This window comes from Lemur catta, chromosome 1 (assembly GCF_020740605.2).
Source record: "Lemur catta isolate mLemCat1 chromosome 1, mLemCat1.pri, whole genome shotgun sequence".
Classification (NCBI taxonomy): Eukaryota; Metazoa; Chordata; class Mammalia; order Primates; family Lemuridae; genus Lemur; species Lemur catta.
The window spans coordinates 234,588,626-234,614,370 of record NC_059128.1 but is presented as its reverse complement, the minus strand read 5'-3'; the positions used below and the strand labels follow the sequence as shown (position 1 = coordinate 234,614,370).

General features: G+C 33.0%; 1 protein-coding gene across 1 annotated transcript in view; it reads left to right on the top strand.

Annotated features, from left to right (window-relative positions):
• Nucleotides 1–25,745, top strand: part of DZIP3 (DAZ interacting zinc finger protein 3) — an 86,207-nt gene that overhangs the window by 36,415 nt on the left and 24,047 nt on the right. The window contains exons 10-21 of the mRNA XM_045540342.1: nt 715–816; nt 2,216–2,308; nt 3,094–3,146; nt 7,597–7,673; nt 9,233–9,850; nt 11,557–11,589; nt 12,594–12,763; nt 13,523–13,567; nt 16,716–16,741; nt 19,610–19,775; nt 21,229–21,324; nt 21,482–21,609. Of these exons, the coding sequence (XP_045396298.1) occupies nt 715–816; nt 2,216–2,308; nt 3,094–3,146; nt 7,597–7,673; nt 9,233–9,850; nt 11,557–11,589; nt 12,594–12,763; nt 13,523–13,567; nt 16,716–16,741; nt 19,610–19,775; nt 21,229–21,324; nt 21,482–21,609 (1,607 nt within the window). The remainder of the gene's footprint in view (nt 1–714; nt 817–2,215; nt 2,309–3,093; nt 3,147–7,596; nt 7,674–9,232; nt 9,851–11,556; nt 11,590–12,593; nt 12,764–13,522; nt 13,568–16,715; nt 16,742–19,609; nt 19,776–21,228; nt 21,325–21,481; nt 21,610–25,745) is intronic.

Here is a 25,745-nt window from a genome sequence, read left to right as displayed (position 1 = left end):
TCAGATAAGACAAGGATTGGGAAATGAACTTGGTGAGATGTAGTGCTCAGGGCCCGGTACATTCTGTATTGGTTTAGGTGACATAGTAATATGGTCCTGAGGTTTCTCTGAAAGTCTTCAGGGTTCCAGTCAAATGAACAACATGTAGCAGCAGAAAGTCCTGGGCATGCAATTTAGATTTTTGTCATAAAAGCAGAGTTTAAAGGAAGCAGGGCTGTAGTTTCCAGGGAGGGCACATTGGGAAGCACAAGAAATCTATACCTCTGGTAGCTCAGGAACTATATTACCAAGGCAGCAAATCTGAGTTCTGTTGATTGGTAACAGAGGAGATTAAGGGAATAATGGTATGGAGTTGGGGGTGCAGGAAAAGAGAAATGTAAAAGTGGAAATGAAGAGAGGTGGACAGCATGTTCCTGAACAAAGGTCATTCATTGGGTTTCTGGTATTTTGTTGTACATAGCATATAGAAAATATTACTTTGACTTGTTTGAATTATTACCCCTTTTTTATTGTCCTAATTTTTCTGTCTTTAATGATGTAAAAATGACTTGTAAAGTTTTTTGGTGACCTCTGATCTCTGTTGATAAATTTTGAATGTTGTGTAAAATTCATCTAGTTATAGAATAATTTTAAAAGTGACTTAAGATGGTATTTTCCGTATCTGCATAAATGACTATTTGCATATCAACAGCTTCCTTTTATTTTTTTCCCCAGGGATTTTTTCAGTTAATGTGCAGTAAAAGTTGCTGTGTTTATTTCCATAAAATTTGCTGGAGAAAGTTCAAGAATTTAAAATATCCAGGTGAAAATGATCAGGTATAATAGTCCTTCTTAAAACTTTACTATAGCATTTCTTCCTCTTTCTCTTCCTCTTTTTTGTCCTCTTCCCCTTCATTTCTTCCTGTTCACATCTTCCCTCTTTCCTTTTACTTCCTCCTTTGTTTTTCCTTTTTTCTTTTTCTTACTTTTTTGTTCTTTTACAATTCTCTATGATGCTTATTTCCTCATCATTCTTCATTTATTGTCATCATTTATTAATCAGCTCTTTGTAGGGGATACTCTTATTAGTTGCTTTGCTTAGTGATTTCTATCAATATGTTCCTTTCCCTTTATAAATTACACTCTTAAGAATAGAACTATTGTTGCATATATACACATAAAGGACATAGAATCAAAGAATAGAATTGCTTAATAAATATACAGAAAGGATAATTATACAATTTTAAGGATGATTTCTATTTTAGAGGAGGAGAACAAGAATTGATTTTGTAGTCTTCAAAAATATATTTGGAATTATTTATATTTAGTTATATTAGTTATATAATAAATTGAGTTCTTTGCCACTAAAATTAAAGTGGAAATCCAAAGCCTAATTCTGTATTAATTATTCTTTAGCAAGCTAATGACCGTAAGTTTGGTCCTATAGTGTTTACATCATGCAAACAGCAGAAAACCGTTATGGTAGAAAGAGCATTGGATATGGAATTTGGAGATCTCTGGGTTCAAGTCCAGATTGAGTCACTTACTAGTTTTATTACATTAGACTGATAATATAACTGCTTTGAGACTAATTTTTTTAAGCTCTAAAGTGAGGATAGGATAAACCTACTTAATAGGATCATTATGAAAATTAACAGATAAAATAGATGAACTTGCATTGTAAGCTGAAAATAATTGTATAAAGCATTGTTTACTATTCATTTTTAAGTGGTATGTAAATACTTTATAATTTCTGTGATTGTTTTGGCAATTAATATGGCTCAATTTTAGAAACAGAAGTAAAAGGAAATGAAGTACTTAACTTCATAGCCAGGCCAGAACTAAAGAAAGGTCTCAACATTTTTATTCTTTCTTTTTCCCTAGAATTCTTGCATATCTGATAAAAATTTAGTAATCCTTTTTTATACTCACTAAATTAGTACATTTTACTTGAAGTTGCTTTCCCTGGGGCAGCAAGTACATTTTAGGTTTTAATATAGCTACTTGAAGATTTTGAAGTAGAAATGATGAGAGAGAAAATTGGAAGCATGCATTTAAACAGAGTATCCAATTGATATATGAAATGGACTGTCTTTTAACAACTAACTTTCAAATGTTTATTCACATCTTTCAGTTTCCTATCTAACAACATCTGCATCTAACTTTAAGTATAATCAGATTTGCACATCAGTGATTTTTTTTCTATTTTTATTATTTTTTCTATTAATAACTTTAGAGTTTTAGTGGAAAAAAATGTTTGAAGGAAGGATGTCCAGGTGACATGGTAAGGATGCTGCAGTGTGATGTACCTGGAATTGTTAAAATTTTGGTGAGTATCTTTTTTCATGTTTCTTGCTTTTCTTCATTGGAATAATATTTTTTACTTGAAACAGATTTGGGGATCATAATAACAGAATTCTAGCCATATTCTCTTTGATGGTGACTAAGCTATCTGACCTTTGTATTGCTATTATTTATCTAAAGTAGTAGTATGTGGTCCGTAAGAATAAAAAAATTTAAAAAATAGATACCTGGAGAGGCACACAAAGAGAGAAACAGAGACAAAACATGCCATGAGTGTACCAATGTGGAAAGTATTATAAACCAAGGATGATGATTTACTTAATTTGGTGCCACCTAAGGTTAAAAATAATTTTAGACTTTCTGAACCTCTTTGAGTCTGTAAATATCATCCTATGAAAATATCTATAGAATACAACATATAGTATCCACTACAAAAGATGCACTCTGGTATTATCCATTCTGTTTTTTAATTAATGAAATATCTTGTTGAATTTTCAGTTTATAAGTAAATAGACCAAATTATGAATAGAAGTGTATCTTATTTATTTCTTTATCTTTAGATATGCTATTTTTGTATTTCAGATTTGGCATTTAAATCCTATAGTGATGTAAAATGGAACTGCTTTTTAAGGTGAACTCTAGTTTGTTGTTTGATGAGGATTCACCTTGTTACTTCTATTTTATTCGTTTTATATTCACTATGGCTTCATTCTCATTGCCTTTTTTTTTTTCAAATGTTAAGGCTAAGAAGTAACATTAAAGAATTTTGAAAATTGAACTACTTTAGGATTTTTTTTCTATTACTTGCAGTTTGAAGTTGTGAGAAAGGATGAATATATAACCATTGAAAACTTAGGAGCAAGGTAAGCTTGAAATAAAATATTCTTTTACTTTTTTCTAGGCATGTATGTATTTTTAGTTGCTTCTTCTAATGTGTTTCTGTCAACTGTTGGAGCTCCATTAAATTTTAAGATATTAAGTATGTGAAAAAAATCATGTTTAATTGCCATTTGTTTCCCGCTCCATCCCCACTTATTGTAGACATTTATATTTTAAAGCAAGGAGGGAGAAACCATGTGGATGCTTTAACCTTAAGTGTGAAAATAATCCTTCTCTGAAAATAAGATCTATTTTTCTCAAAGTTATTTAAGTTAGGTTGTTAGGAAATAAAAACTTTCTACTATCTTTCAAAACTCATCCAGGTCACTAAGGTTGTCTCACAGAATCTTCCTGCTTCTTAGATGAAAAATCTGTAGAGGAATATATATTATAAGCTGAGAATTAATAGAGGTGTAGAGTGTTGCTATTGAAATTAGAAGTTCAGTATAAAAATTTCTCCTAATCCACTGATTATCTTTTTTTCTTCTGTTTAAAATGTAAATATTTACCATTTTTCAATATACCAGGGACACTGCGTTGATATCTAAGGCATCAGTTTTCCCTTATGAGTTAATGAAACCGAAATCTTTAGCACAGATCTCTCTCCTAAAATCTTGACCTTATATATCTACCTGCATGCTGAGTATCTCCATTTTTATTCTTCAGAAATATGTACAATTCAGCATATCCCAAACTGGACTCATGATCTTTCTTTCCAACACTGCTCTGTAACTTTTTTTTTAAGTCCTGTAAATTCAGTTTCTTAAATATATTATAAATTTCTTATTTCTGTTCTACCTCTCCCACTTCACTAAACTTAATGAGGCTATCATTATTTTTCATACAGGTTCTTGTCTTTCTCATAAAGCCTTGCTTTTCTCCAGTCTGTTGTGTGCATAGCCATCAATAGGACTTTTCTAAAATAAAAATGGAAATATCTCACTTCTGTGCTTGGAGATCTTTCAGAGGCTCCTCTTTGCTCGTAAAAATTAAGTTCAGACTCTTTAGCTTGGCTCTTCACTTACCTTGGACCCTGCTGAACTCACTAGTGTCATCTCTTGTCATTTTGCTGTTAACCACATATGCACCAACTATACTGAGAGCTTCTTTTAGTTTGTTGGGTGTGCCATCTCAAGAAACCTCCAGGTTTTTATTACACATGGAGGTAAAACTGTTTCACTATTTTACCTCCAGGCCTTGCCTGGAATACTCTGTTCCTTTGGCTTTGCCTAGTTAAAACTTTTAGAATGCCCTAGATTGGAGTGGGTATTTCTATCATGTATTCCCTCTACTTCTTCTATCAAAACATTTACTAACTTTTTTTTTTATCCTTTCTTGGCTATATCTCCATTTGACTGTAACCTTTATGAGGGCAAGAATTTTGTCTTACTTTCTAGTATATTCTCAGCACATAGCATAATGCCTGGCACGTAGCTGTTATTCAGTAAATACATAATAAGTGTAGAGATTCTGAGTTCTATTATTCCCCAATGGGTAATGTTATTTTTGTTCTGATAGGCCATTACCTTGGCTGGATGTGAATTTGAACTCTCTTTCTTGGGTTGTGATACCAGTCTCAGTATAGACCTTTTGCCTTTACTTGAGCTGCTTTTAGTCTGTTCCACACATGTGTGGTTTAGTGGTCTGTCAGACATGTGGCTAGAAAGAATTTGGGGATCTTTTTTCTGACTCTTCCCCATCTGGGACTCCCCCATTCTCTTCATTGCCCACGGTTCCCCTTCAGTTTTCTGGTTCCTTCAGCCAGAGAGACCTTGCCTCGTTAGTTTTGTCACCTTTTTCATTCCTAATGTTGGTAATTTGTATCTTTTTTTCTTGATCATTCTGGCTATAGGCTTTTCAATTTTATTGATCTTTTCAAAAAAATCAAATTTTGATTTTAATGACTTTTCTCTAATATTTTTCTATTTTCAATTTCATTGATTTATGCTCTTTGTTATTTCCTTGCTTCTGCCTGCTTTGGGTTTAATTTGCTTTTTCGATTTTCTTAAAATGAAAGTTTTGATCATTGATTTGAGACCTTTGTTCTTTACAGACTGATTTCACAGTAAACAGTGCTTTATCTGTGTCCCATACATTTTGATATGTAGAGTTTTATTATTTCTATTCAATTCAAAATGTTTTCTAGGAGTGTAGGTGGGGGTATGTGTGTTTTAACCATGGGCTATTTAGGAGTATGTTGTTTAATTGCCAAACATTTGGGAATATTTCAGCTTATCTTTCCAGATATTGATTCCTAGTTTAATTCTCTTGTGGTCACCGAATATATTTTTTAGCATTATAATCTTTTAAGATATGTGGAAATTTGTTTTCTGACCCATGATACTGTATATCTTGATGAATGTTCTATTTGCATGTGAAAAGAATCTGTTTCTGCTCTTGTTGAGTGGAGAACATACATTTGATGAAGTTAAAGTTTTATTTCAGCATTCTATCTTGATTATCTATTTACTTTTTCTATCAGTTCCTGGGAGAGAAATGTTTAAGTCTGTTATTTATATTTTATCTTTGTCTGTTGTCTATTTGTGTATTTTGAAGCTTTTTTATTAGATGCTACATACACATTTAGTATTGTTATCTTTTTTCTTGATGATTTGACCCCTTATCCTTATGTAACATCCTGTTTCATTCTTGATAATATTCCTGCCTTAAGTCTCTTTTGTCTGATATTAATATAGACACTCCAGATTTCTTTAGATTAGTATTTGCATGGTACATCCTTTTGCATCCATTTATTTCAACCTATATGTTTTTGAATTTAAAGAGAGATTTCAAAGATGTATAGGTTTTGTTATTTTTATATCCATTCTGACAATCTCTGCTTTTAAGTTGGGTTTTTTATTCCATTTGGATTTGCTGTAATGATTTATATGATTGAATTTAAATTTGTCTTCCTGTTGTTTTCAGTATTCTCTGTCCTCTGTTTTTTATTTCCTGGCTTGGTTTATTAGTTTTACCTTTTTTTCCCCAATAGTTGCTTGAGGACTTACTATATACATTTTTAGCTTGTCAAAATCTAGTTTTGAATAATAATATACCACAGCATGTATATAGTGTAAGAACCTTGCAATGATATATTTTCATTTCTTCCTGTCTTTTGTGCTTTTGTCTTTTTATGTTTTACTTGTACATATTTTATAAATTCTATAATATATTATTACCTATAAGTATAGTTTAATTTTTTTGTTTTGAACTTTATATACATGGAAACATTTATGTTTTTTATGCATTTTTAAACTATACAATATGTTTATATGATTCATTCTTACTTTTATTATAGTTGTAGTTCTTTCATTTCATTGCTCTTGTTTTTATTGTATCGCTACACTACTTTGATCATTCTACCATTGATATTTACTTCCCATTTCAGACTATAACAACATGTTACAATGGACGTTCTTGTACATGTTTCCAGGTGTATATGTGCAGAAAAGTTTCCAGAAGATACACCTAGGAGTGGAATTGCTAGGCCGTCTATGCATATCTTCAACTTGACTAGATTTTGCTCAACTGTTTTCCACAGTGGTTTTACCAATTGATACTCCCTACCAGCAGTATTGGAGCTTTCCTTTTATTCAGTATCTTTTCCAGTATTTCATATCATTAGAGTTTTAAATTTTTCCAGCATAGTACATAGTTGGCAGTGTTGTTATGGTGTTGGAGATAAGATCAGTTAACAACCACCACTAAACAAGTACAACCGCTGCCAAAATCCTTCCTAAACTTACATTCTAGTATTGTTGTCCATTATTTATTTTTTTGTTTTGTTTTGTTCTATGGAATCCTTGTTGCAAATTTGTTTTGTTTTCTGTGGGAGGGTTCATTTCAAAGCAAAGCCACAAGTTTTTTCATCTGTTTAATGCCAACATTTACCTAGTGCTTAAGTCTCCTTAATAAATGTTGCTATTTCTTTCTTCCCTCTGTTTATTCTAATTATTTGTATTGATCTTACATCAGTTTCTTTATTTTTTTTTTATTACTAGGTATGGAATGAGTTGATTTTTTTTGGAATAGGTATTGATAAAAAATTTATGTGGTCAATGGCAGGGCCAGGAAGAAGTCCTAAGGTTGCTGTTTTTTTCTTTTCTTTTTCTTTTCTTTTCTTTTTTTTTTTTTTTTGTGTGCAACAAAAGGCTTTCTTTTCTTTTTTTCTGTTACCACATAGCCTTTTTGCCATTGAGCTTGTCATGTGATTCTTTTTGTGTGAAATCTAGCCATACTACTTCCCTGTTAATTCCAGTGATAACAACAATGTGGGATTGTCATTGTTGGTGGTTTTTATTTGTTCATTCATTTTTTTCCTTTTTGAATTATTTCTAGGAGTAAAAGATGAAAATGCTCACTTAACCATGCTTAGACCAGAAATATTGATTGCCTTTGATATTATTTTCACTACAACTTTTCTTCCACTTGCAGTTATAAAAAGTTGATGTCTCTGAAAATGACTGATACTGACATAAGACCGAAGATCAGTTTAAAATTTAATACAAAAGGTATTATTTTATTTTTATATGCCTCCTATTGAAAAGTATGTTAAAATTTTTAACTTCCCCTGTAAATTATCATGCCACGAACAACCGTGTTTTTTCACTTGTGTTTGTCATTCACTGGGCTTGTATTTACACCAGCAAGCAGCAATTGGTATAGGCTGGAACTCACAGATAGAAAGATCAGCAGGAGTATTGGTCCCACATTACCTTGGCATCCTATAGAGAGGCATGCTAGGTCTGGTGCAAAGCTGTGACTACACAATGAGATTGTGCTCCAGCAGAGGTTTTCTACCAACCTCTCCTTCCTTGCATTCCATCTTAATAGAGCAAGTGTTAGAGCAGCCTTACATGGAAGGAATGAACATTTTGGTCTTGGAGCCAAGTAGTCTGAACTTAGGTGCCAGATGTTTAGGAGTGTGCTAGGAAATGCCCTGCCCAGCACTTGGAGTCCTTAAGGGCCCCTGGTCCTGTGGAAGAATAATTTCATAGCAGTCCCATCTTCCTAGGGGAAATGGGTGTCCTAATCCCAGCTAGCTTCATGTTTGGCAACCCAGAGAAAGCTCCCTGAGTCATTTGCTTTTTAACTTTGTTTGTTTCCACAGTGTATATCAAGCATTTCAAGCAAAACTATTAATTTAAAAAAATTTCTTGAAATAGAATTGTGAAGAATAATATAACAAAGCTACATTTTATGATAAACACATATTTTGATATTCATACAAAAACCAAATACCATCCTATACCAAATTATTACTACTTTCCAATTCACCTCATCTACTTTCCTCCTTTGGAAGGACTACTAAACCAGAAAAATGCCAAATAGTTCAGTCTCATGCCTTATTCTATTTCATTGATGAAATACTTACTTAATCATCAATTTATTTTCTGAAGGGGTAAAAACATGAGGTTTATTAGATTAGTGCTTTTCAAACATTATCTGTATTTGAAATGTCTGGTGATTTTGTTAAAATGCAAGTGCCAATTCAGTAGGTCTGGAGTGGGTCCTGAGATATTCTGCATTTTAACACTCTCAGGTGGATCCTTATGCTTCTGTTTAAAACTCAGTTCCTTAGTCATACAAGCAATATTTCCAGTGCTCAATTAGTAGTGAACAGTGCAACTATAAAATATTTTATTCACAGAACGTTTTCTTGGACAGTGCTGATTAGGATACTGTATAATTATTTAAGTAAAGCATAATTAAACATTGGCAGTTATCATTCTTGGCAAATTTCAGAATTTTCAAAGACCTACTACTTTGATGCCATTTGGTTGCCAAAGCTCATTTACTTGAACAAAACCTTGGATGGCTGAAAAGCTTCTGTGGTGATTAGTATTTGTGATTACTTTTTCTTGGGAACATACTGTTTTTGTTTGGATTTTTTGACAACCAGACAGAAAGCGGCATGCTTATTGAGCACTGGCTGTGGCAAAGCACTATACTGTACTTCATTCTTTTGGAATAGTTTCTGTCCTACAGGAGCTTAGGGTGTAATGTAAAAGACCATATGGAAAAAGAACATTAATGTGGAATGTCTTGACTTCTCAAAATTCATTTTCAGATGAAATGCCTATCTTCAAACTTGATTATAATTATTTCTATCATCTGCTTCATATAATTATTATTTCTGGTACTGACATTGTCCGGCAAATATTTGATAAGGCTATGCCACCTCCTCTTTTGAGAAAAGAGCTTCTTATACACAAGAATGTGCTGGAATCCTACTACAACCATCTTTGGACCAATCATCCTTTGGGTGGATCATGGCATCTGCTTTATCCCCCAAATAAGGAGCTACCACAGTCCAAACAGTTTGACTTATGCCTCCTATTAGCTCTCATTAAACATTTGAATGTGTTCCCTGCACCCAAAAAAGGCTGGAATATGGAACCGCCATCTTCTGATCTCTCTAAGTCTGCAGACATCCTGAGGCTGTGCAAATACAGGGATATTCTCCTTAGTGAGATTCTGATGAATGGTCTCACTGAGTCACAGTTCAATTCAATTTGGAAAAAAGTTTCAGATATTCTTCTGCGCCTTGGGATGAAGCAAGAGGATATTGACAAAGTGAAGGAGAATCCCATTGAAAATATCTCCCTTGATTACCATCAACTATCCATCTACTTAGGCATACCAGTACCAGAAATCATACAGAGGATGTTATCCTGCTATCAACAAGGTACTAAATAATTATTTATTTCAGCCAAAAAACCTTCATTGAGTGTCTGGTCTGCTCCAGGTGCAGTGCAAAGGGCAGCAGATTCACTGAGCTTACAGTTTAGGAGAAATAGCTTCATCAAGAAAGTAATAGAAATCATAGTGCTAGAGATGTTTCCTGAATACAGGGAAAAATGGTAGTCTAAGGGGTTTGAAAAAGTTTTCTGAAGAATATAATAAAGAATTCTTAAATGATGTGTAGAAGTTAGCCAAGTGAAGAAGATGGGTAAGGATGTTTCAGAGGGAAACAAGAATAAAGGTATGGAAATATATGTATTTATTAAAATATACTATAGTGCAAGAACTAAAAAGTTTGGCAATACTGATATTAAAGTAAGAGAGAGTTAACAGACAGAGGACATTCAAAAGGATTTCTTTTGCTATATAAGGACTTTGCATTTTCAGAAAAGAATCATTGAAGATTTTTAATTAGAGGAGTTTTATCACTTGTCCAAAATTAGGGATGCCTAAAACCATGAAATGTAGGTACTGTGTGGTATCAGGGATGCCCTTTCAGAGACAGTGGTGTATGTTTCTTCTCCTTTCTAGCAGAACCTTGATGTTTTGTTTAAAATTTTAGCAGCTATTCATTGGCTGTGGGTAATTTAAAAAATCAGATAACATTAGTATGTCTACATTCAGCAGTGGCCATTCTGAGACTTGCCTGTTGATATGAGGAAAACTTCAGACCTCTTCTCTCACATCCCAGGATCACTTCCCAGCTGTCCTCTAGGAAAGCAGAATTCAAGGCATGTCAACATCACTGAAACCCTTGCTATGCTAGTTAGGGTGACTTGTCGTGGTCCCAAGTTATTAACAGCCTTGAGAGCAACTGATGACCACACTGATACTACTTAAGCATACAACTTTCGAAGTTTCTAGTAATTGTTGAACTGGTGCAGATTTTTTTTCAGAGATAATTGCTATGCCCCAAACCCAGTCCTCTTAAATAAAAATTCATGAGAATAAGGTAAAATTTGGGAAAGAGCTTTGAGCACTAATTTAATTCAAGGCATCTTAAGCAGTTCTCCCTCAGGTAGTCTGAAGAACTTACTGGTCAAGTCCCTTTAATAGAATCTTTCTTGGCATTTTATATGTCTTTCTTTAGCTAATACACTTGCAGTTTTTATATGTATATATAATTTGATTAACATCCATCACCCCACTAAATCTCCATGAAGGTTGTCTTTTTTTCCTTCACCATTCAATCTCTAGAGCCTAACACAGTCTGATACACATTGGAGATGCTCAGTAAATATTAATGGGCAAAGAGAGGAAGTGCTGCTCTGGGTAATTCAGGGAAAAAGGCTCGAACTGTCAATGGAGGTTTGCTTTATAATCAACTATTATTTCATGGCCTTAGACTGTAAAAAGTAAGGATTTGCTTTTTGGTTTAAAGTGCTTATGTTCCAGGCTTTATCTATTATGAACTATCAAATTGTTGTTTACTTTTTTTCTCTCATCATGGGTTTATAACCTTTATATTATAATCTAAAGATTGTGCCTTGTCTATGCTAGATTCATGAGCAGAGCTGGTTGTTTTTAAAGTTTGTTATTTATAGAATAAATTGTTACAGTGTAAAAATCTGGCTTTTACTAATCCCAGTAAGACATTTTTTGGTTGCATTTGCAATTGTACATCTAAGTTTTTTTCTTTATGTACCATAGGAATTGCTCTACAGTCAATAACAGGCAGTCAGCGTAAGTATATTTTAAAATAAAATGCTTAAGGGACCTTCTAACTTGGGACACCTAAGGGATGCTTAACGGGGTTTTTACTTGGTCAGATAAATTATATGAACTGTTTGTTAAAAGCTTGGGAAATCATGATCAAATCAATACTGGTCAACTGAATCTAGAATGACTCTCAACCTACCTTTGTCTTAGTGCATGCATGTGGCCCAGTGTTCTAACTTTTTACTTACAGAAGACTTCAGCAGGCAAAAGTGCCTACCTGCTTGCTCTACCTGCCTATTTGGGCTATTTAGCATGTATAGCTTTATCTGGTTTATTGTCCATTGTTTATGGTTATATACTTTTTTGCCATATGATGAGATGCTATTTTTTTAATTTCCATTTTTGTGGCATTATTTTTTAATGTAATTCATATTCTGCAGTTAACATTATACTTAAGGAAACAGCACCATGGCTTTGTTTGGAGTTAAATGTTGGACTGTCTGTGACCAGTCAGACAAAGTCCACGAGTTTTGAGTCTCTGGGGCAATATCAAGGATTGTGGTATCAAAGAAAAGGTCACATAACAGGGGATTGATGCCTTTTTTATGAAAAAGAAGAAAAATGGAAAAAATAGATCTAGCTTTTTCTTCTCTTTATGTTTCAAATTTATGTCCTAAAATAATACTAGTTGCAGTATTTAATAGTCAATGTCAGAATACTCAAAAACTTAGTAGTTGGAGTCTACTTAAGTTCTAGAGTACCTAACATCTAGAGTCTACTGAAGATACCAGTAAGATATCATAGCATTCAGGTTTATACTGATTGGTTACAGGCTACTATATGTACCTATTATTTGACCGTTGATAAATGGACACTGCATTTTCATCTAGTAATTAAAAAGAGTAAGATGTCTTCTATTTCTATTTCTGGGACGAGTGGGGTTTTTTTTGGCAAACCTATTTATAATACTGATAAGAGGCTGAAATTGCTCACATCTAGATTTTGAGGATTTTGTCTTTAATATTTAGGTATTGAAATAGAAGAATTACAGAATGAGGAAGAAGAACTAAGTCCACCTCTCATGGAGTACAATATAAATGTGAAATCAAACTCTGAAATACAGTTTGCAGAAATGAATAAAGATGGAGCCTCAATACCCAGTGAATCTTCAACAGAATCTACTAAAGATCTCCAGGAAGTATGAGCTCTCATTAATATTTGAATTAGAAGAACTTATTGTGGGCCTTTGGTTTGTTGCATGTGCTGTACTTAAAGCATCTCAGACAATCTTAGTTTATATTCATCATAGTATTCACACAGAGCTTGAATTGGAATGGTTCTTTCCTCAGTACTTCTTCCCATAACCATTTATTTTGCCAAGATTTATTGAACACTTACGTATCAGGCACTATGCTAGATTTATGAATACATTTCTTTATCCTGACTAATGGAAGTAGATGGGGGAGGGTAGTAGGAAATAGAAGAAAGTATAGTGGGCAATATAGGAAAGAGAATACAGGAGTATTTCAATGCTATTTGCACAGAGGTAGAATCAAAATCAGGATGGAATCTCTGTATTTCTTTACAGATAAGTGGTAACAGTTATTATGTAGTCACAAAATTCTTTTGAGGCTTAATTTTTCATCTTATGGACATGAATATGTTGCTTTTTAAAAAGTGCCTTCTTTGTTACATGCATCTGTGTAAGTGAGCATCTGTGAGCTTTTATCAGTAGCCTACTTATTGACATTATGAGTTCCTTTTCATTAGTGATTTTTTCAAAGACAGAAGAGTAAGATTAAAATAAAAATAATTGTTTCATAGAATCTAGAAAGAAATATTATCTAAAATATTAGAAGGCAAGAGATATCAGTGGTTAGAGGAAACATTTTGCAAAATAACCCATTGTGCACTTTGGATTGCATATTAAATAAATGTTATATTTCTTACCTACTAGGTTAAGAGCAAAGCAAAGAAAAAGAAAAAGACAAAAAATAAAAAGGTAAGAGACTTTATTAACATTATAATAGAGGGATGTCTAATAATGAAGACTTGAGTTCAATATATGAATTCATTGTTAGAACTTAAATTAGTCCAAGTATACATATAACATAAAGACTCAGTAGCTTATTGAATATATGATTATAGAGAAGTCTACTTATGTTATATCCTGAATGATTGAAATAATATATCCTACTTTACTTCCCTAAATCATAATTTATACATTTGCATATATAACTAAAAAGACTGAGTGAGTCAACTGGAAATTTCATGAATTTCTACCTACAACTCATTTTAAAAATCCATACTCACTGTTTTAAGAACAGCTTCTTTTTGTCACATCCGTTCTGATATGATCAGAAGCATTTTTTAAAACCTTAAGAAATCTTGATTTTCTTCTTTATGACTGACAGTGTGCCAACAATGCAATAATGTACAAAACATAGTACAAATACAAACTTCTCTCATTGCCTCTCCTTTGATTTTTGCCAGTTGCAAAATGAACAAGTCACTATCTATAGCACGGTTTTAGCAACAAGTTTCTTAATTACTTGGAAAACTAGAAGGGAAAGCCATGAGACTTTTTTAAATCAAGCATATAGCTAACCACTATGCTATGAAAACTTTGAGGTGAAAAAATGTTAATTTTCTGGCCTGAAAAATATAGTTAAAATCTTGGTATAATATGTATATTATAAACTGAATATTTCCAGAACTATAATCTGGTGAGCCTATTTTATTATCATTTGAAAGTATATACACATTTTAATTATTAATGAAACTTAAGACAATGAAGATGAATGTATAAAATGCTATAGATGTCAGAAAAAAAGAAAATTTGTACTGCTAATCTGATAAATGTAATATCAATATCATTTTCATATTTATCATAACCATAATTTGTTATAACTTGTAATTTCACTCAAAGGTTATTTTGAAAATTAGGTTTTGTTTTTTAAAGATATGAGTATGAAGATTTTTTTCTAACTTTTAGATAGTTTTTGTCTGATAAAACATAGCCTACTTCATTATTTTAGTGATGTTTTCAATTTTGCCAAAATATTATAAGTCCCAGGTCTAATACTACATAAAGCTAACCAAGTAAATTCACAGCTGTCAAATCACAAAGCTAAGTTCCAGGGATATATAGTGTGTCTCTTCTTTACTTCCAAAATATTAAAATATGGTAATGTTCAAATTCCCAATTTTAGTTAAATAGAAAATCCCATTTCTACATCAAATTGAAATTAAACAGGGAACAAACACAACTAAAACTAAATGTAACCACTACTCAAAAATTCATGACTAGTAACATTAAAAATTTCTTATTAAATATTAGCAAATGTCTAGGAACTTTTTGTTTCTTTAACATCCTAAAGTTTTTTTTTTAATTTATTAAATGAAATTGAGATACTTTTGAAAAATAAGATAATTTTATCAATATGAAATTTGTACATTAGTAGAGAGATTTTATATCTTATGTCTTGTATATTTTGCCTACATTTTAAAGTAGGACCTAAAAATGCTATAGGATCTAAAAAATTCTAAAATTTGTACATATGACTATTTCACATGGAATGATCCTGTTCAAATACTCAATTACTGTTCTATAGGTGCAAGAGTTGTCTGTCTATTTGTAGTGTAAGCAACCAGTTATAAAAGTGAAGTCAACAAAATTCTCTAATCAGGAGTTCTCATGAAAAATTCTAGCATTTAGAAATTTGCTTGTGTTATACAGAGTGATGACAAAGTCCCCATATATGAAATTGTGTTTTTTGTTAATTATTTGTTTTGTAACATGTCTACCTAAAAACAGTCCTAAAAATACCTATCAGGGACTCTCCAGAGAATTATGATGAAAAAGTATTATAAAATTTGTATAGCAAATATAGGGGACAATACAGATAACTTCTAACTAGTTTGTGTAGGAACTTTGTAGCTACTCTATATGTTCCCTTTTTTCAGTTAGGTATTTAGTATTTAGCTTATAATATATCTAAACAAATAACTCTTTTGAGGGTTTATTAAGTCCTCCTCTCCCCCATTCAAGATTAGGGTAGACAAAAGAATGCAAGGCTTTTGTGATGAAACCTTGGGAAAAAAGAAACATGACAGGAAATAAATCCAATCCCTCCAATTGGGTGTCCTCTCTAACTTCAGGAGGGAAGTTGTACAGATACGTATATGAGAGGCAGATACATGCATTGGCATAAAGTTGTCATGGGATGAGCCAAAAAGAAATTTGAGAAATAATCAACTATACTAGATACGTTCATTATGAACAACCAAACGTCTCTTCAACTCAGATATTCAAATATACTGGAACCAAGGCAGGAGTCAATAATTCTAAATCATAGAATCAAATTGGTACTGGACGTTGAGCAGAAGATCAAACACTGAAACACAAAAATCCTCTTGGTGTACAGACAAGAAAGCAAAACAAATTTGTACGAACAGCACTGTATCTGTAGAGGAGGAGACCCTAAATTTTCTTGTAAGAAAGAGATGGTAGAAATTAATGCTGTGATACTCTTAATTTAATATGTGTTAAAGTTATTGATACTACTTTTATTTGGTATGATGCCTTTATAGTTTTATTTTAATAAACATAACATTTAGGGCTTTTTAAGATTTTCTGCCAATTGTGATCTCCTTAACACTTTTTTTTCTATAAGATTCTTAATATATCACTCTGATTTCTTCTTATATATAGGTTTTCAAGAACCCTTTTAATTAGTGTAGGAATAAATGGGAATTATATACACCCTGTCCCAATGTATACCAGAAAGTACAAACACAGCCCCAATATTCACCATCATTATCTGAATGGGTGATTTTCAAGTTATATTTCAAGACTCAGTAGAAGATTATAAAATCAATTTAGTGGGCCACAGCCACCATTTAAAAAAAGGAAATAGAATAAATAGAAATGGAAAATACTAAAGTTCATCACATATGAGTAAGGTTTATTTCATGGAACTTATATTTCAGCTTTATACTTATATATAAAAATATATGTGTAAGTGCATATAGCATCATGATATAAATATATTATTTACTGTGGTGGTGATAAAAAAATTTGAGAAACACTGACATAATGTGGTCATATCACTATGTTATAGATTACTAATCTCGATGCTATTTTTCAGAATAAGGACTCAAAAGAAGAACAAATGTAAGTATTAGTTTTTTTAATTTTTAAGTTTTTCTTAGTATTTTCAAAGTGTACCTTCCCATATATGATACAGCCTTCCTTTGGGAAGTGTTCTTACTAAGAGAAGAAAGGACAGTTCTTTGTCTTCTTAAGTTGCCACTTTTTAACAGAACGTGACAAAAATTTAAGTTATCATTTGCTTTGGAAGAATAGAATCTGTTACCATTTTTCTATAAGGCTACTCAATAGTCATCTAATGATAACTCATTCAAGGACTAACTCAGGTCTAGCATAAAACCTTTTAAAATATAGTCTACATTGTAGTTAGGCAAATTTAGAGTTAGACTTAACTTTAAAGGACAGATCATTGTTATGTCCCAATCACCCTTTTACCAAAAAGTTTGGTTTGATTTTTTTTTATTTAACCTGAGGGTTTTTTTAATTTGGTTGTTGAGAATGAATTTTGATCCTTTAATGGAAACATTTTATTGTCAAAAGAACACTGTGAGATATATTGTGCATGATTGAAGACAGTGTAGTAGATGAAGAAAGGGGAGAGACAGTCCAATGAAGAGATAATTATTCTCACCAAAAAGTTTAACTATTACTAACTGTAGAGAAGGCTTAAGACACAAATTAAGATTATCTTTAAAATGGCAGCAATAACATATTTTGTTAAGTTTAAAGCTATTACATGTAGTTGACATTTTCTTGTTGTTAATGGACATGATCCACTTGGTATGTAAAATAGTTAATCATCCTAGATGTGTTTTCACTTTGGCAACAAGTTGAGCCACTGGAGCAATAAGTTTTTTATTGAGGCTGTGTTCTAAATCCCATAAAAATAACTTAATAAAGATGAAACAATGTTATCAGTCATTTTGCTTACATTGTAGATCCAAATATGGATGATGATCAAATCACCCAGGGAGCTTTGTTTTTAAATGAGAATTTTCAAATATATGCAACAGTAAAGAGAATAGTATATATACCTATCATTCTGATTCAACAGTTATCTCTGTTTTTCACATTTCATACTTCCTTTGACATTTGTTTCCTTGTTGAAGTGTTTTCAATCCCAGGCATTATTATAATTTTACTTCTTGCTTTAGTTTGCATCTCTTAGAAATATGAACATTTTCCTATATAATCACAATGCTATTATTGTACTGTTATGTGCCACATAACAATGTTTCGGTCAGTGACAGAGTGCACATATGATGGTGGTCCCATAAAATTATAATGGAGCTGAAAAACTCCTATCACAAATTCCTGTCACCTAGTGACATAGCCATTGTAACGTCATAGTGCAATTACTATGTTTTTAAAATAAATTTAGTGTAGTCTAAGTTTGTAGTGTTTATAAGGTCTGTAGTTGTATACAGTAATGTCCTAGGCCTTAACATTAACTCAACCACTCATTCTGACTCACCCAGAGTCATCCAGTCCTGTAAGCTCCATTCATGGCCCTATATAGGTGTACCATTTTTTACTTTTTATATTATATTTTTATTGTACCTTTTTCATATTTACATACATTTAGATACACAATACTTGGCATTGTATTACAGTTGCCTACAGTATTCAGTATAGTAACATGCTATAGAATTTTATAGCCTAGGAGCAATAGACTATACCATATATCCTAGGTATATAGTAGGCTATACCATCCAGATGTGTATAAGCATGCTTTATGATGTTTGCACAATGACAAAATCACCTAATGACACATTTCTCAGAAAGTATCCTTGATGTTCAGTAACACCTGACTGTACTTAAAAAATTTAGGAATAATCTTGAGAAGCTTTTCAAAAGTGCAAATTCATCTATATTCTTGCAGTTGTAAGGGTGCCTAAAAATATTTAATCTTTTAAAAACTCTTCAAGTAACTTAGAAAATTAATTGGGCTTGGCAGCCAGTGGCCTGCATAAGCAATTGATTTCATTGAACTTCTTAAAATGTTTGGGTCACTCTAGAGTACCCCAGTGATACCTAATGACTGTTCTGTAGTGTTTTATGAATTATTCTACAAGCATTAGATGTCATTTTTTTCTAGATCTCAGTGTGCTTAAAAAAAAATTTCCTAGAGTTTTCTACTTACTAGTAAAATCAAGGTTTTTATATTATGCTATAAGTAAAAGTACTGTTTCTTGTTACCATTCAAGGAGATTAGGAAGGAAATTCATAGCTTCTAAGTAGCAAGCCAAGTGAAAGGATAGTAGCATGCATTTAAATTTTAAACATAAGTATAAAAATTGGTTAATTGCCATTGTATTTATAGTATTTTTATTTTGGTAAGTGGTCCCTGTTAGCTGTTTAGTTACTGAAATCTATGTTATTACTACGGTTTTTTTTTTTTTAAAGTCCTATTACAAAAGAAACTTCCATTTTAAAATCTACTTTATACTGCTCTTTGTAACCCTTTATTTAAATGTACATTGGACCTAAACACTGAAGTTGGTTAAACCAACCTACTTGTCAAGAAAATTGTGGCGCGGGGCGGGGCGGAGAAAGAATGTTGTGATGGTAAAATAATAAAGGCGATGTCGAAATGCTTGCCAATAATATGTCTCAAAGTATTCTTTCCCAAAATAACTGATATTAATAGTTATAATTTGAAAAATGAACACTGTAGCCTCATAAATCTTGAAAACACTGAGATGAACAGAATTAAAGTTACCTTGATTGAGTGCTATCTCAAATATGCTAATATTCATTGTGAATCTTCAAGAGAAAGACACAGTATGAGAACTGTGCAAACTTTCTTTGACCATGAATTCTTCTAATACTGTGCATCTCATGAGACTAGTACAATTCTAATTTGGGAAACAATAGCTTAGATGAAAAGCATAATTATAAAAGAGCACATTGATTATGTCACCACTATAGCCCATGTATGGCAAAAAAGGAAGAGCAGCTGAAGCGAGAACAAGCAAATCCACATTCAGTAAGTAGATTTATGAAAGATGATGCAAGTGAGGTTAAAGAAGATTCTGCAACTGAAGACAAGATCTATAGCCTGGATGAACTGCATATTTTGGACATGATAGAACAGGTAAGTATGACTGAAGAGGATACAGCCCTGCCTTCCTCTCTCGGATATAGTTGTTACTTTGTTTTCCCTGTGACTCTTTAAACAGCACAGTCTTTGCAAAACCCCATGGCTTATGCTATGTTTTTGAGGAGCGAGAAAAAACAGGAAAGGAGGCATGGGGGAATATAAGAAAGAAAATGGAACAAGGAAAAAAGAACCCTAGGAGCTGGAAACTTTTCACTTTAGGCCCCAAACCATTTCCTGGCTTTATGGGACAAAGTTGATTACAGATGGATTTTTTGCAAAGCGTTTTTGAATATCACAATAGAAAAAAAAACTGGCATAATCTCACTGGATTAAATGTAATAAGAAAAATAATTTTGTAAAACAAAGCTACTTTCATTTTTTAAAAATGAAAATCTGGTTGCTAGCATGAATTGTCTATAAAAAATATTAATGTGTAACATTTTTCTCGTTCCATTCTTGGTAGTAGTCAGTGCTTGGAATGATGTACCTATATATAAAGAGGCATATAAACATGACTTAACTAACTCAACACAACACTGAATTAGACAAAGTAAATGAGACAAATTTTTTTTAAAAAAACAGCTTATTTTACCCACTCATGAGAATTCAGTGATAATCTGCTCTGTAGTTTAAATATAATAGCATATATATATGTAGGAATAGTCATTGTCTAAGGGTATAGTTAGTACAAATGATTCCTTGGCTGGTAGTACAATATTCATATAATTGCCATATCTTTTTTCCTCTTTTTCAATTAGAATATGTACATTTTAACTGAAGTAACATATTCTTATTTTTGGATGTCACACTAAAGTTTAAATATGGGACCTCTGGTTTTCATTCAGTAGCCATAAGAATTATGAAAACTTGAAAATACAGTATCACATACCTTTCAAAAAATGTTTATTTATTCATTTATTCAAAAACTATTAGCACCGTCATTGCGTCAAGAGCTATGCTCAGACATGGTCTCTGTTAGTATAGTGTTTAAAGTCAAATAAGTTGAACATTAAACTAAGATGATATAATGCAATAATTAAGTGTTTGGGCAATTAAGGCTGCCTGCATTAGAACTCAGGCTCCTCTGTTTAACTGTCTGTGTGACTTTGGGCAAGTTACTAATTTTATCATCTCTAAAATGGTACTAATAACTGCCTGTCTCATATGGTTCTTACGATAATAAAAGCATTATCAAAAAATGCTTGAAAATAGTAAGCATACAATTAGTATTATCCAGTAGCAGTAGATAAGTAACTCTGGTATTGTTTAGTGAATGCTGTAATGGGAGTGAGGTAGGTTTATCTAAAGTAATAGTGATGTTTGATTTGAGACAAAAAGCATGAATAGGAGTAAGATAGCAACTTTAAATCCACTTTAAATAACTAAAATATAAGTGGTGTTTTTTTTAGTGGAAAATAAGACATGCATATTCCATTTGGCTCAGCAGGGCTCAACCGGCAAGGTAACTGCAGACTATGGAGAAACTGAAAAGGAAAGGCTTGCTCGTCAACGACAGCTTTATAAATTGCACTATCAGTGTGAAGTAAGTACTTTTGCCGTAAGATCTGAGCGAAATGAGAAATTTTTAAAATGTTAAAATTAATGGTATTTTCTTTTTTAAAAGAACCTCGTTTGTTTTTTTCTTTCAATTTCTAATGACTTGAACAGAATTAACTGAAATAATATTTTTCGTTGATCAGGATTTCAAAAGACAGTTGAAAACAGTGACTTTTCGGTGGCAAGAAAACCAAATGGAGGTTAAAAAGAGGGACAAAATCATCGCATCTCTTAACCAACAGGTGGCTTTTGGAATCAATAAGGTTTCCAAGTAAGTGCGAATCTTTTAATGAAAGGGGAATTCTGTGTTTGTTCTATAATAAACAGCATCTTTAATAGTTAATCTCTGTAGCCACTAGGTGGCATTGTGACTGCACATTAGGAACTCCAACCACAGGGCTGCGCTTACTTAAAAACCAACCTATTTTTTTGCCTTACCAACCAGATTGAGAAGTAAGCAGCTGCTCACACTATATATTAAGCTTTTCATGTATTCATGGAGCAAGTGTGAAGATAATAGAATTACATAAGAAAGATAATTAACCTTCAGATCATGGCTCTAATTTGTAAAAACGTGACCAATGATTGGCTGTTTCTTTATAGCATATGATGAGTACATTCCTCAAAGACACTCATGGAATCAATTAAGTGCTTTTTTGTATCGGTATCTCAGAATATCTGTGTTCTAAGCCTGAGACATATAAAACAAAATTCATGGAGACTCTCCCCTCCTCCTCTGCCACCAGTCTCTTTTCTCCTATAACCTTAAATATTAAATGCCTAAAACCAAAAACTCAAATTAACAGGGAAAAATAAGTGACCTGCCTTATTCTTTTTGTGCTAATCACTGTCTCCAAACTGTGTTAGTTGAAGGTAGCATAGCGTAACACATTATGTTATAATAATAAACAGTAACACCATCCATCCATGAAGTCTAATTTAAAATCTCTTGCAGTTCCAGAATGCTAGTAAGGAGAATAGACAAGTGCTAGGAATGTCTTAGAGAAAGGCATCCAAGATATTTCTTGTAAAATTGGAGAAATATTTGATGGAGATTTAGGCCTTAAATTTACTCTTATATACTATATTTCCAACATGAAGGGGCTTATTAGGAAGAACTGGATGCTGTAGTTCTGGCAACATAATTTCAGTCACAAACACTTTCAGACTTGTCCCTACTGGAGTTAGAGAAATCCTTCAAAGTTCAGAAGGAGTTGAGGACCTAAGAAAGCTTGGGCAAACTAAGCTGGCTGCAGTTAAGAAGCCGTATTTTAGGATTAAATGTCTTTTAGCCTGGAAGGTGACCATCCAGAAATGTCATATAATATCAGGGATTAGAAAAGCAATGCCATCAATGCAGATGAGCTCTCTCCTTTACCACCTGTGGATGTCCCTCCTCAACTCTGACAGCTGGCTCATGTACTCTTGTATGCTTGAGGCTGAAACAAACCACTTTGGGGTATGTGTATGTCTTCACACAATAAGTGTTTAGCATTGAGCATTCACCAAACAAGTACTCACTATGTTAGAAAAATTATGCAAGGCACATGTAGAAGATACCAAGATGTGTGAGATATTCATTATGAGCTAATGAAGAATAAATCGATTAACATGTAAACATTAAAATTACATATAACAGAGGGACTTGTAGGTCCACAAAGATGTAATAGTCCCATTCCTCACAGTGCTTTCCTCTTACAACTTAAACACCCTGGATATAACACGATAAATAGGCATAGGAATACTCTAGAAGATGGAATAAAAAAGCATATTGTCTAAAGACATTGGGACTTGAGGAATGAAATGGCAGTAAGTTCAATTATTGCCTCCCATATATCCTAGATGGGACACTTTAGAAGTCTTCAACCTGGAACTACCAATAAGCACAGGGAAAACAAACTCCAAGAATAGACTGTTCCCTCTAGCCAAAAGATTAGGAAAAGGAAAGTATAACAACAGAAAATCTTTTTGACAATTCCAATCCTACTCCAGCCAAACACCAATGGCCCCCACACCACCCCCCCAGAAGTAGGCAGTGTATGCTCATTCTTCCACCTGACATAAGTAGGTGGCAGCAATCCTATTCCCCTCCTGGGGTAGTGTCAGCAATACTAAGCAAGCAGCTGACCTCTAATTCCCACCAGGCAGGAGATAGTACTCCAGTTGCTCTGCTAGGATATGTCAGTGTGCTTCAACTGGGAAAAGAGCCTCTACCTCTACCTAGCATCAGTGTGACTTCCAGTATGAAGCAGAACTAACTAGTCAATACTAGGCTTCGCCCCTACTCCTGTCATGAGGAGCCAAGTCTTCATCCATGGGGCTAGTTGATATTCCATTTTTCCCCCTCCCCTCAGCTGGTGACAGAGGAACACAACAGGGAGCTGGGATCCAGCCTCCACCCTGCAGCAACAAAGTAGTGTGAGTCAGCCCTTTGCTTTCTCCTTTCCTGGAGTCAGGAGTGCCTGGCAAGGAGCTGGTCTTATACACCACTTAGAGGCAAAACAGCAATGTGAACTGGTGCTCCACTTTTACGGGAAGGTTTCAGTGAGGCTAAAGGAGGGGCTGATCTTCTACACCTCTTGCCTGCATTGAGGCAGTGTGAGTCAGTGTCCACTTTTGCTGGGGTGCTGTTGGCAGAGCCCAGTGCAAAGGTGAATGAATATACACACCTCCTTGGCTCTTACATAACACCTCAACAGGGGAACTGACTGCTAAAAATAGGAAGATTAAATAGAACTCAGAGTCTCATAATATCTAAAATATCTAGGCTACAATAGAAAATACTCATCATACCAAGAACCAGGAAAATTACAACATGAAAGAGAAAAGACCAACAAATAATAGTATTGCAATGATTCAGATATTGGAATTATTTGAGAAAGATTTTAAAGCACCATCATAAAAATGCTTCAACAAAATTGAATTCTCTTGAAACAAATGAAAACCTAAAAAATCTCAGTAAGAAATTAGTTACAGTAAAGAGTGGAAGTTATAGAACTAGAAAATACAGTAATCAAAATAAAAACTTGATGGATATAGTCCTTTTTGGGTAAAAACCCAAAGAAATCCATGCTAAGAAAGACACATCATAACTTCTGAAAACTAAAGACAAAAGTCTTGAAAGCAGGCAGAGAGAAACATGACTTATGTAGGAATGCAATTTAAATGACAGCAGATTTTTCATCTGAAACCATGGAAGCCAGAAGGAAGTGTCACATTATTCAAGTACTGAAAGAAAAGAACAGAAATATGAATCCTGTTTTTAGCAAAAATATTCTTCGGGAATAAAGGGAAATAAAGACAGTCTCACACAAAGGAAAAGTATAAGAATTTGTTGCTAGCAAATTCCTGTAGCCTACCCTTAAAGAATGGGGTAGGCTATAGGAATCGCTATGTTGTCTCTAAATATAAAAGAAATGAAAATAGAAGCTGAAACTTCAGAAAGAAGACCATCAGAATGAATAAAGAGAAGGATAAATAATAACAGTCTATCCTATTCATTAATTTAAATCATATTTAATAGCTTAGGACTTTGATGGTTGAAACAAAAATTATAACACCATCACATGTGGAATTCAATGTATGTAGAGGAAACAAAACAATGTATTTTAAAAGTGGGGAGGATAAAGGGACTTAAATGAGAGCAAAGTTTCTATACTTCACTTGAAGAAAAGATCAATACCAATAGATGATGATTAATTATGTGTGTGTATTTTAATACTTAGTGCAGCCACTAAGAAAACTGCACAGAAATATATTTCAGAACACTATCAATTAGTCAAGATGGAATCCAAAAAATGTTCAAATGACCCACACAAAGGTAAGAAAAGAAAAACAGAGGGAACAAAACAGAAAACAAATAATTAAATGACAGACTCAAGCTCTGACACATTAATACTCACCTTAAATGTAAATGGTCTAAATACACCAATTAAAAGGTAAAGACTGGCAGAGTAGATTTAAAACACAAGCAAAATGTGATTCCCAAATATGCTGTTTACAAGAAACTCACTTCAAATGCAACAATATAGGTAGCTCAAAAGTAAAAGTGTAGTAAAAGATATACCATGCAAATATTTATCAAAAAAAGTAGGAGTGGCTGTATTAAAATCAGATAAAAAGTACTTCAACAGAAAGAAAACTACTGGACACTAAGAGGAACATTACATAATGGTATTAATAAAAGGATCAATTCACTGGGAAGAAATCAGAACCTAAACGTATTATGTACCAAGCAACAGAACATCAAAACACATAAAACGAGACCTGATATAACTGAAAGGAGAAATAGAAAAATTTATCATTGTAATTGATGACTTCAAACCCCACTCTCAATTTATAAAGCTACTAAACAACATAAGCAAGAATGTAGAAGATTGTCAACCAACAGGATCTAATCAATATTTA